Here is a 12,722-nt window from a genome sequence, read left to right as displayed (position 1 = left end):
CTCCCAGCCGTGCATTCTTGATGTCTGTGCTTGCCTGTCCCCCCCTTCAGTCCCTCCCACCCCCGCCCAGCATCCCTGCACAGTTCTGAAAGAGCAGGGTCCCTGCCCTGGATATGGAGCTTGATTCCCATCTTGGCCTCTTTTTCACATGTTGCAAGAACTTTGTCCAAATTATCTTGCTTCTCTCAGGCTTAGCTGCCTAGTGTACAAAATGGGAATCTGGCTGCCACTCTATCTGGCTGTTAGCTGTGGGATAAACTCAGATGAGGTAAAACTCAGGTTCTAGCACAGAACCTGGCACAAAGCTGGTGCTCAGTCGATGGTAGTTTTTCCCTCTCCTGACAGACTCTCCTCTCCATCACAAGAATGCAAGCTACTCTGAGGGTGGGCCTCACATCGACTGATCAAACAGATGCAGAACACCTGTTATGCATGGATTTCTGTGGCGCTCCGGACTGGGAGCCAGTGCATGATCACAATGAGTTCTGACCCTGCTCTCCCATCTATCGGTGGGCAAGTCACCGAATGCCTCGGATTCTCCACTTCCTCATCTCTAAGCTAGGACTCACAATGCCTGTTTCATCTGCCATGCAGGGCTAGCCAGTAGATTGAGACCAGGTGTGGAAAATCTTCTTGTGTCTCCTATGGAGCTAAATAAAAGTTAAGTTCTGCCTCCCCCCACCCCCATGTCTGTTAACACAGTCACCCATCCTGTCCCATCAGCAATGCAAAGACCATCTGTAACCCCTTCCTCTTCCTCATATTTCCAACTGGTTGCCAAGATATGCCAACCCTACTTTTAGAATGTGTCTGACCCCTTGAGCTCACTTCTTGCTGTTAACACCTGTATTAATTTTCTTTTTTTTTTTTCTGCTGTGACAAATCAGCACAAACTTGGTGGCAAAACAATACCAATTCACTATCTTACGGTTTTAGAGATGAGAAGTCTGACCCAGATATGGGTAAATCCAGACTGGGCTAAAATCATGGCGTGGCAGGGTGCATTTCTTTCTGAAGGCCCTAAGGGAGAATCCATTTCCTTGCTTTTTCTAGCTTCTAGAGGCTTCTGGCATTCCTTAGCTCATGGTCTCTTCCACCAGGAGACTTGAGCCAGGCCCTTCTCATGTCCCCAACCCTCTAACTCTCGTCTGCCACCTTCTTTCACTTTTAAGGACCCTTGTGATTACTTTGGGTCCACTCCAGAAATCCAGGAGATTTCCCTACTTTAAGGCCAGCTGATAAGCAGCCTTAATTCCTTTTGCAATTAAATTTCCCTTTGTCATTTAACATATATATAGGTTCCAGGGATATGGACATCTGTGGGATCACTATCCTGCCTACCACACCACCCTTATTTAAGTCCTCAGAACTTCTCATCTAGGGCACTGCAGTGATGTCCCAATGGGCCCCCATACCTCCAATATATCCCCGCTGCAGTCCCTTGGATGGTTATCTTGCTAAAATAGATTGACCGGTGCTAAATACAGTGTCTGAGATATGGCAGGTGATCAACAAACATTTTAATAGCCAAAAAATGCTTGAAATTAGTGCTCACTCTGTGCCAGGCACACTTTAAAGCACTTTGCATATATTAACTAATTTAATCATTGCATCAACCAAACGAGGGAAGCATTAACGCTATGTCCATCGTAACGATGAGGAAACTGAGGCACAGAGACATGGTCACATGTTCACTCTCACAGTGAGAGTGGCAGAGCAAGAATTTAAGACCAGGCAGCCTAACTCCAGAGTCCTGTGCTCATAACTACCTCACTATTTTTTAAAAATTTTATATATACATATATGTGTGTGTGTGCGTGTGTACATATATATATATATATATATATATATATATATATATATATATGCCGTGCTGCACAGCTTGCGGCATCTTAGTTCCCCGACCAGGAATCGAACCCGGGCCCCCGGCAGTGGAAGCGTAGAGTCCTAACCACTGGACCGCCAGGGAAGTCCCTACCTCACTATTACTGAATAAAAGAATAATTTAGTCCTCAAGAACCTTTCATAGTCATTGCTATAATGTTATTACATAAATAATATGGATGGGAATTGGACTCAGGTGGACAAAGGTTTGAATTTTTATGCCACCCCTGTGTGACTTTGGAAAGTTATTTAATCTGTCTTTACTTCAGTTTCTTCAACTGTAAAATAGGAATAATACTGTCAACTGCATATTTTCGTTGTGAGAATTAAATGAGGTAATACTTACAGAAGTGCTTAAGACAATGCTCAGGACACAGTGGGTACCACGTAAATGTCAACACCTCCCCCCGGCAGCTGTAAGGCCAAGTAGTATAAAATACACAGGAATAATAACATGTCACACTCCAAGACTGAATACAGTTTAACCGCTGGATTTTTCAAGACACTCTGCTCTAACACCACCCTACCTTTCCACTCTTCCTTATTCTACTCCTCTTATAATTCAGCCAATCTCAACTCATTGCCACTCCTGGAATATGAATTTTTTTTTGCCTCTGGGCTTTGTTGAAGTAGCTCCTTTCACCAAAAATACTCTCCCTTATATATCTACCCATCTATGTTCTTTATGGACACTTTTCCAATCCCCCTCCTCTGGTCACCTACTGTCCTTTATCTGTACTTTTACTGTAGCACATCTGACCTCATGTTTATCGAGTTGCCTGTCCACACATATTCACTCCTTTGTCTGCGAGGTTCTTGTTTTCTTCATCTTTGTGAGCCTCAAATGACTAACGTGCATTGGAGGTCAAAAAGATTTGTGCCGATGAGCTGAATGTGGGAACAAGTAAGGCGTGGTCCCAGTACTAAGTCCCAGTAAGAAAATAAACAGGTAGACAGATACTCCACCTGAGGTGGAAAGTCACACATGCCCTGTTAGAAATTCCACAATGTGGCAGGGGCAGGGTGATGGAGGATGAGATTGAAACAAAGACAACATGGAGGCGGTATCTGTGTGTGTATGTCTCAGGGAGAAGCTGTTTGGAGAGAATCTAAAGAGGCTTAGAAATACTGCCTGAGTGCCACAGATATACCTACTGCTAAGTTATCTTACTTTGTGTGTGAGTATTTGTGTTGGGGCCCAAGGCTTATTTTGGTGGCGAACAGTAGACTTTTTTCCCCTCCTCAGCAGGAGAAAAGGCTGCAGCATTTAGGTGGGGGGGTGGGGAGAATTTTGGTCTAGGGCTCAGGTTATTCAGTGACTGGGTGAGAGTTGATACAGGTAGCAGCTTTCTTTGCAGAGAGATTATGAAGAAATCTGCCATGGAGAAAGCACTCAGAGAATGACAGAGGTCAGGAAGGCACCAACTTTGAGCTGTGAAGTGACAGGTGATTTTTATTTTGTTAAATTTAGAATTTAGCAGAAAGAGCTGGTTGGCCTCTTCTGGAGGGATAACTCAGGGGCTACAGATTTTTATATTCAAGGAAACCCTACTTAAATTGTAGTGTGCGAGAAGCACTGGCCTCCAACGAACAGGCAAAAGATTTTCTAGGGAATGTGATGGATTGGGATATTAAAAAAGAAATGTGACTTAATATGGTGGGCTGCTACTCTTAGAGGCTTTTTTTTTTTTTTAACCTCTTCACTATCATATAATCTTTTGATCAGATTGTGTAACAACTTCCATCACAATATGACTTGGAATTAGTTTGGGCAAATCCCTGGAACACTGAACCAGTTAGCAGGATGCTTATGGGTTTCAGGACACTTGCTTCCTCTTTCCTAAAAGCTGAGGTCCCCTGCAGGTTATCTGGCCAACACTAACTGCTCGCAGAGGAGAAGCTGCACCACCTGCCCTGAAAACCCTGAGTCCAGATCTTTGGCTGGGTTAACTTTTTGATGTTAAAATTTTGACTTCTGTTGGGTTCAGATTCCTACACGTAACAGTGAGTCACAGGAGTGAGTTACCTCACAGATGCAGTAAGCAAGATAAAAAGATGAAGGTTTTGAGAAGCCATTCTGTATGTATTGATAATATGTGTAATATGTGGGTTGAGGGCTGATGGATACATATGCTGAAAAATTCTTTGGCAAATGTCGTGTCATGGGACAACAGAAAGAGCGTGGAATCAGAGTCAGAAGACCTCAATCAAGTCACAGCTTTACTCATCTTGTTGACATTCTAGATCTGGAAATTTTTCTGGAACCAGGTAAGGGTGGAAAGAATTAGTGAATGAACGAGTATCCCTTAACTCTTCCGAGTCCTATGTTCATCACCTACGCAATGGAGGAGTGAAAAAAAACTAACAGCAGTAAACTAATATATATGAAGTATTTGGTAAACTGTCAGTTCACTATAGCATGCAATTCTCATTATCTAAACTTTTAATATTTTATCAAATGCAAGGGTAAGAGAAATCATAAGCAATAACATGGGCAAAGTTACCAATATTTTAAAGGATTAGAAACCTTTATGGCAGCTGGCTATGGCATTCAGAAACATCATTTCCATTCAATCAAGTGAAAAACAATTTTGGGGTGGTATGGCAGTTAAACCATCCCCAAGATTTTCTCTTAAAATGTCAGCCCTGAGTGAGGAGCTTTATGTCCCTGGAACATCTGGCAGGGAACCCATATGCTGACCACCAGACGTGCTTGGCCACCTTCTATTTCTACTTCCGGGACTGCAGGAAAGAAGACTTAGGACACAAAGCTTGAACCTCCCAGAATTCTGCTTGTGGTATGGAAGCAGCATGGGGCGCACCACGGAGTCTCATGCTGGGGTAGCCTTTCAGGTTTGCACATCTTGCCAGAACAGACAGAACATAATCTTTCTGCCTGAGGCCCAGGGTAGGAATGCTAAAGATTGCAGTCCTTAGAGCCTGGACACCATTCTTAGAGTTAGGGAGACTTCACAGAGCTAGGTGACTTAATCTAAGTGACTCCATTTACCTAACATGAAGCGGTCACCTTGGAGGACCCCCTGGTTGTGACATATTGTGTTAGAAAGAAGCAACCACTTTCAAAACTGACTCTCCGCAGGGAATATGGGTCAGCTCAGCCTATTTTTAGTTCTGCTTTGGCAGTACCACAAAGGGAGTCTAAACTCACTTTTTTGGGCCTTTGAATCATGCTGGCCTGTCCTCACCAAAGACCCCCCACCCGCCGCCATGGTGACAAATAGGACCGACCAAGGGTTGCCAGTGCAACTACTGCCAAGTACCCCAGACACTCTTCCAGAGGCTTCTACACTTCTGCTGATAAGTGCGGAGGATTCTTTCCCTTCAGAGATAGTCTGACAAAGATGGAAGGCCAATAGAAAGGGCAATAAGATGTATGAACCCCAAAGTAGTGTTTTCAAACAAACTGATCACATCTTGACAGTCTATTGTTCTAGTCTACAATTTGAAAGCATGTTCTAAGATGGATGGGAACAGGGAATAAGATAAAAGGCAACTGTATTAAACCTGGGAAATTCCTTCTTCTTTAGACAGTGAAATATTTGCAGAATTTGGTACTATGGAGCAGACTGATTATAATATGCAGACAATCTTCCTCTTGAAATGGTAATGGTAATGGACCGTCAACTGCCCTGCAGAACAAATTATGATCTTGTTTCAACATGGGTCGAAATGGTAGGAGTCATCTGTACTATAAGTATTAGAGAAATGATTTGAACAAGGTTCGTGAACGTTGAAAAACAGAAGGTCCAATTCCTCTGGGATGTTATATTAGGAAAATCATAGCCAAAAACCAACCCCCCCCCTCCAAACCCCACATCTTATTCCCTTTACTTCTGCCTTATTATTATTATTACGTTATTTCCTTGCTGGGGCAATTTTCAATGCTAAGGAACCACAGACAAAAGTGACAGAAACAACAGTGGTTAGAAGAGGAAGATTATGAAAACATAAAAGAAAGAACAGAAATCTGTTTACAGGCATTTAAAAGTAGACAGACAAGAGCAGACCCACCAAGCAATCCATCCCTAAAAGACGACTCCAAGTAAGTTCCTTAAGTCAGAAGAAAAGCATAGCCCCAAACATATAGCAATAAGTTCTACAAATTATAACAGAGCGCTTCCTTGAAGCTAGCTAAGCAGCCCTTCTCTAGCCCACAGTATTTGCTTAGAAAGTCCGTGATCTTAATTAAGTCTTAGAAGAGCTCCAGGTTGGGGGCGGTGTGACTGAAAGGCACTGGAACTTACTAGGGCATCTCTCCTCCTCCTCTGTCGGCTGCTCCTTCTCTGGCTTGGAAGAGCCTTTGATTTTATACACCAAGGCACGGAATTTTCCAGTCCAGGAGGCGTCCTCCTCCTCCTCTTCCTCTTCCTCCAGGGGAACCCCTAAGCAAGTCACATAACAGAGTGATAACCTCAAACACCACATGAAGCCACCAGATGATGGAAAGAACATAGAAACACTGCTTTCCACTCTTTGGAACTTTCTAAGAATACTATCTATAGGCAGCCTCCCATAAGTATTTATCTACATCATGTCTTTCGGCAAGTTTTTTAAAAAGACGATTTCTTGTATACAGGAACATTAAGTAATTTCAATCCCAAGACTTACCTTTTTCTAACCCATACCCAAAATGGGCTCTAGAGTGTCCAAAAAGAAAGAGTTAACCATGAGTTACTTCAAATGAAAAAGTCATCTCTTATCCTCGTAGTCCTCAACCCACCCATGTACAAGCAGCACAATTGCTGAGAGCCACTTTAAAACGAGCAGACATGTATCTAAGCAGAGATGGCTGGTTTAGAATCCTTAAGGGCAGACATGGCCATATTTATATCATTGCAGAAGCTAAAAAGCAAAGGGGATCAGAATCTTGGCTCAGCTGGGAGCAGAGTCCCAACTATCTAACTTGAGGTAAACTGGGTGAGGTTTATATAAAGATCAGTTCTTTTCCTTCCTTCTTTAGAGACCCAGTTCTCTCTTAGATCTCAGCAAAATTTCTTCTAGGTAGTAGTTTCAGTCATGTATTATGCCAGGATGATGTCCTGTATCTTCTCTGACCCAAATAGTTTTGGAGAGAATCATTTCTTGGACAATTAGTATTGTAATTTAAAATAGAAAACGAACTTCGCAACACCCGCCCCCCCCCCCCCCCCCGAGCTTCTAACGAAGGAATCATGAACAGACTTGTCTTTCATAAAGCTTTTATCTCGGAAGCTCACCGCAGTGAATGAGAAGGTCCTCGTGGAAGTCATACAGCTCCTCGCGGATCTCTTCTGGGCACGGGCAGTTCTCCCCCAGTTGAAAGTTAAGAAGCATGTTGATCTTTGAGGGACAAAGAAGAATGGCTAGTTGGTTCTCAATGTCTGTCCAAAGAACTCAGATCCAACCTTAGTCAGACACCTAATATTTCTTTGCAAATTTTATTTAACTCGATTATTATTATTATTATTTTTGGTAAAGATGGCCAACATTTAAAAGTAGTTTTCTATAACTGAATCACTTTGCTGCACATCTGAAACATTGTAAATCAACTATACTTCCATAAAATATAAAACATAAAAATTTTAAAAAAGGGTACAAACTTCCAGTTATAAGATGAATAAGTCCTGGGGAGGTAATGTACAGCATAGTGACAGTAGTTAACAATACTGTACTTGAAAATTGCTAAGAGAGTAGATCTTAAAAGTTCTCATCATAAGAAAAAGAAATTCATAACTATGTGAGGTGATAGATGTTAACTAAACTTACTGCGGTGATCATTTCACAATATATACATATATCAAATGATTATGTTGTACACCTTAAACTATACAGTGTTATGTGTTAACCAGATCTCAATAACTGGGAAAAAAACCCCACTACAAATAAAAAACGAAAAAGAAAATATTCCAGCAATATTGCTTTTCATCACGAAGATACTGTCTCTGCTCTCCTTCTTTAGAATAATTATTTTGGTGACTATGGCTCTAATTCCTGTCTCTAAGAAAGAATGCATGATTCTGAGAAAAAAGTCATGCATCCAGGGCATTTTAAATGATCTTTGGAGAGATGAGTCATGAGAATACAAAGATGTAAAAAATATACTAATGAAATAAAGCCATAAACTATGAGATGCTAAAAAAAAAAGTAGCTTTCACTTTTTTGATTATAAAGGCAATTTATTAATTACACAAAACTTGGAGATTACCTAAAGAAGAAAATTTACTGAGATCTCCCCACTCGAAGACAGCCACTGTTAATATTTTAGTTAATATCTTTATGTATGCAGATTGAGATCACACTCTAAATAAACTTTTTTGAAACTCAAATTTTCCACTTAATTTATCTCAAGCATTTTAAAATTTTCTTAACCTGATCTTTAACAGGTTCATTACATTTCATCATAAGGATGAACAGCAGTTTATATAAAATGCATGTAAAATTAATGATCTGCTATGAAATATTTAAGTTGTTTTCATTTTTTTTAGCCTTGTAAAATAAAGTTGGTTTGAATTTCTCTGATCATTTTCTTAGGATAAACTCAGAGAAGCGAAATGCCTGGACCAAAAGGTTTGAACATTTTAATGGCTTTTTTTTTCCCTTATGATTTTTTTTTTACATCTTTATTGGAGTGTAATTACTTTACAATGTTGTGTTAGTTTCTGCTCAATAACAAAGTGAATCAGCTATATGTATATATATATCCCCATATCTCCTCCCTCTTGAGCCTCCCTCCAACTCTCCCTATCCCACCCCTCTAGGTGGTCACAAAGCACCGAGCTGATCTCCCTGTGCTATGCGGCTGCTTCCCACTAGCTATCTATTTTACATTTGGTAGTATATATTAGTCCATGCCACTCTCTCACTTCGTCCCAACTTCCCCTTCCCCCTGCCACCCGTGTCCTCAAGTCCATTCTCTACGTCTGCGTCTTTATTCCTGTCCTGCCCCTAGGTTCATCAGAACCATTTTTCTTCTTTAGATTCCATACATATGTGTTAGCATATGGTATTTGTTTTTCTCTTTCTGACTTACTTCACTCTGTATGACACACTCTAGGTCCATCTACCTCACTACAAATAACTCAATTTCGTTTCTTTTTATGGCTGAGTAATATTCCATTGTATATATGTGCCACATCTTCTTTACCCATTCATCTGTCGATAGACATTTAGGTTGCTTCCATGTCCTGGCTATTGTAAATAGTGCTGCAATGAACATTGTGGTACATGACTCTTTTAAAATTATGGTTTTCTCATGATATATGCCCAGGAGTGGGATTGCTAGGCGATATGGTAGTTCTATTTTTAGTTTTTTAAGGAACCTCCATACTGTTCTCCATAGTGGCAGTATCAATTTACACTCCCACTAACAGTGCAAGAGGGTTCCCTTTTCTCCACACCCTCTCCAGCATTTATTGTTTGTAGATTTTTTGATGATGGCCATTCTGACTGGTGTGAGGTGATACCTCACTGTAGTTTTGATTTGCATTTCTCTAATGATTACTGATGGTGAGCATTCTTTCATGTGTTTGTTGGCAATTGGTATATCTTCTTTGGAGAAATGTCTGTTTAGGTCTTCCGCCTATTTTTGGACTGGGTTGTTTTTTTGATATTGAACTGCATGAGCTGCTTGTATAGTTTGGAGATTAATCCTTTGCCAGTTGCTTCTTTTGCAAATACTTTCTCCCATTCTGAGGGTTGTCTTTTTGTCTTGCTTATGGTTTCCTTCACTGTGCAAAAGCTTTTAAGTTTCATTAGGTCCCATTCATTTATTTTTGATTTTATTTCCATTACTCTAAGAGGTGGGTCAAAAAGGATCTTGCTGTGATTTATGTCAAAGAGTGTTCTGCCTATGTTTTCCTCTAAGAGTTTTATAGTGTCTGGCCTTACATTTAGGTCTTTAATCCATTTTGAGTCTATTTTTGTGTATGGTGTTAGGAAGTGTTCTAATTTCATTCTTTTACATGTAGCTGTCCAGTTTTCCAAGCACCACTGATTGAAGAGGCTGTCTTCTCTCCGTTGTATACTCTTGCCTCCTTTGTCAAAGATAACAGGACCATATGTATGTGGCTTTGTCTCTGGGCTTTCTATCCTGTTCCATTGATCTATATTTCTATTTCTGTGCCAGCACCATACTGTCTTGATTACTGTAACTTTGTAGTATAGTCTGAAGTCAGGGAGCCTGATTCCTCCAGCTCCGTTTTTTCTTTCTCAAGATTGCTTTGGCTATTTGGGGTCTTTTGTGTTTCTATACATATTGTAATATTTTTTGTTCTAGCTCTGTGAAAAATGCCATAGGTAGTTTGATAGGGATTGCACTGAATTTATAGATTGCTTTGGGTACTACAGTGATTTTCTCAATGTTGATTCTTCCAATCCAAGATCATGGTATATGTCTCCATCTGTTTGTATCATCTTTGATTTGTTTCATCAGTGTCTTATAGTTTTCTGAATACAGGTCTTCTGTCTCCTCAGGTAGGTTTGTTTGTAGGTATTTTATTCTTTTTGTTGCAATGGTAAATGGGAGTGTTTCCTTAATTTCTCTTTCTGTTCTTTCGTTGCTAGTGTATAGGAATGCAAGAGATTTCTGTGCATTAATTTTGTATCCTGCTACTTTACCAAATTCATTGATTAGCTCTAGTAGTTTTCTGGTAGCATTTTTAGGATTTGCTATGTATAGTATCATGTCATCTGCAAACAGTGACAGTTTTACTCCTTTTCCAATTTGGATTCCTTTCATTTCTTTTTCTTCTCTGACTGCCGTGGCTAAAACTTTCAAAACTATGTTGAATAACAGTGGTGAGAGTGGGCACCCTTGTCTTGTTCCTGATCTTAGAGGAAATGCTTTCAGTTTTTCACTATTGAGAATGTTGTTGGCTGTGTTTGTCATATATGGCTTTTATTATGTTGAGGTAGGTTCCCTCTATGCCCACTTTCTGGAGGGTTTTTATCATAAATGCATTTTGAATTTTGTCAAAAGCTTTTTCTGCATCTACTGAGATTATCATATGGTTTTTATCCTTCAATTTGTTAATATGGTTTATCACATTGATTGATTTGCATATACTGAAGAATCCTTGCATTCCTGGGATAAACCCCATTTGATCATGGTGTATGATCCTTTTAATGTGCTGTTGGATTCTGTTTGCTAGTATTTTGTTGAGGATTTTTGCATCTATGTTCATCAGTGTATTGGCCTGTAGTTTTCTTTTTTTGTGACATCTTTCTCTAGTTTTGGTATCAGGGTGATGGTGACCTCGTAGAATGAGTTTGGGAGTGTTCCTCCCTCTGCTATATTTTGGAAGAGTTTGAGAAGGATAGGTGTTAGCTCTTCTCTAAATGTTTGATAGAATTCACCTGTGAAGCCTCCTGGTTCTCGGCTTTTGTTAGTTGGAAGAGTTTTAATCACAGTTTCAATTTCAGTGCTTGTGATTGGTCTGTTCATATTTTCTATTTCTTCCTGGTTCTGTCTTGGAAGATTGTACTTTTCGAAGAATTTGTCTATTTCTTCCCGGTTGTCCATTTTATTGGCATATAGTTGCTTGTAGTAATGTCTCATGATCCTTTGTATTTCTGCAGTGTCACTTGTTACTTCTCCTTTTTCATGTCTAATTCTGTTGATTTGAGTCTTCTCCCTTTTTTTCTTGATGAGTCTGGCTAATGGTTTATCAATTTTGTTTATCTTCTCAAAGAACCAGCTTTTAGTTTTGTTGATCTTTGCTATTGTTGCCTTCATTTCTTTTTATTTTTGATCTGATCTTTATGGTTTCTTTCCTTCTGCTATCTTTGGGGTTTTTTTTTTGTTGTTGTTGTTCTTCTTCTTCTTTCTCTAATTGCTTTAGGTGTAAGTTTAGGTTGCTTGTTTGAGATTTTTCTTCTTTCTTGAGGTAGGGTCATATTGCTATAAACTTCCCTCTTAGAACTGCTTTTGCTGCACCCCATAGGTTTTGGATCATTGTGTTTTCATTGTCATTGTTGCTAGGTATTTTTTTTATTTCTTCAGTGATCTCTTGGTTATTTAGTAGCATATTGTTTAGCCTCCATGTGTTTGTATTTTTTACAGTTTTTTTTCCTGTAATTGACATCTAGCCTCATAGCGTTGTGGTCAGATAAGATACTTGATATGATTTCAATTTCTTAAATTTACCTAGGCTTGATCTGTGACCCAAGATATGATCTATCCTGGAGAATGTTCCATGTGCACTTGAGAAGAAAGTGTATTCTGCCACTTTCGGGTAGAATGTTCTATAAATATCAATTAAATCTGGTCTGTTGTGTCATTTAAAACTTGTGTTTCCTTATTTATTTCCTGTTTGGATGATCTGTCCATTGGTGTTAAGTGGGGTGTTAAAGTCCCCTTCTATTACTGTATTACTGTTGATCTCCCTTTTCATGGTTGTTAGCATTTGCCTTATGTATTGAGGTGCTCCTATGTTGGGTGCATAAGCATTTATAATTGTTATATCTTCTTCTTGGATTGATCCCTTGATCATTATGTAGTGTCCTTCCTTATCTCTTGTAATAGTCTTTATTTTCAAGTCTATTTTATCTGATATGAGTATTGCTATTCCAGCTTTCTTTTGTTTTCCACTTGTATGGAATATCATTTTCCATCCCCTCACTTTCAGGCTGTATGTGTCCCTAGGTCTGAAGTGGGTCTCCTGTAGACAGCATATATACAGGTCTTATTTTTGCATCCATTCAGCCAGTCTGTGTCTTTTGGTTGGAGCATTTAATCCATTCACATTTAAGGTAATTATCAATATGTATGTTCCTATTACCATTTTCTTAATTGTTTTGTATTTGTTTTTGTAGGTCTTTTCCTTTTCTTGTGTTTCCTG

At 39.6% G+C, this 12,722-nt stretch overlaps 1 protein-coding gene across 1 annotated transcript in view; it reads right to left on the bottom strand.

Moving 5' to 3' along the window:
• RYR3 (ryanodine receptor 3) overlaps positions 1-12,722 on the bottom strand; it is a 372,240-nt gene that overhangs the window by 158,403 nt on the left and 201,115 nt on the right. The window contains exons 38-39 of the mRNA XM_061181456.1: positions 7,122-7,224; positions 6,150-6,287 (exon numbers count right to left, since the gene is read on the bottom strand). Of these exons, the coding sequence (XP_061037439.1) occupies positions 6,150-6,287; positions 7,122-7,224 (241 nt within the window). The remainder of the gene's footprint in view (positions 1-6,149; positions 6,288-7,121; positions 7,225-12,722) is intronic.

This window comes from Eubalaena glacialis, chromosome 2, assembly GCF_028564815.1.
Source record: "Eubalaena glacialis isolate mEubGla1 chromosome 2, mEubGla1.1.hap2.+ XY, whole genome shotgun sequence".
NCBI classification, from domain to species: Eukaryota; Metazoa; Chordata; class Mammalia; order Artiodactyla; family Balaenidae; genus Eubalaena; species Eubalaena glacialis.
The sequence above is the reverse complement of the archived record's forward strand: the minus strand, read 5'-3'. Positions and strand labels throughout refer to the sequence as shown.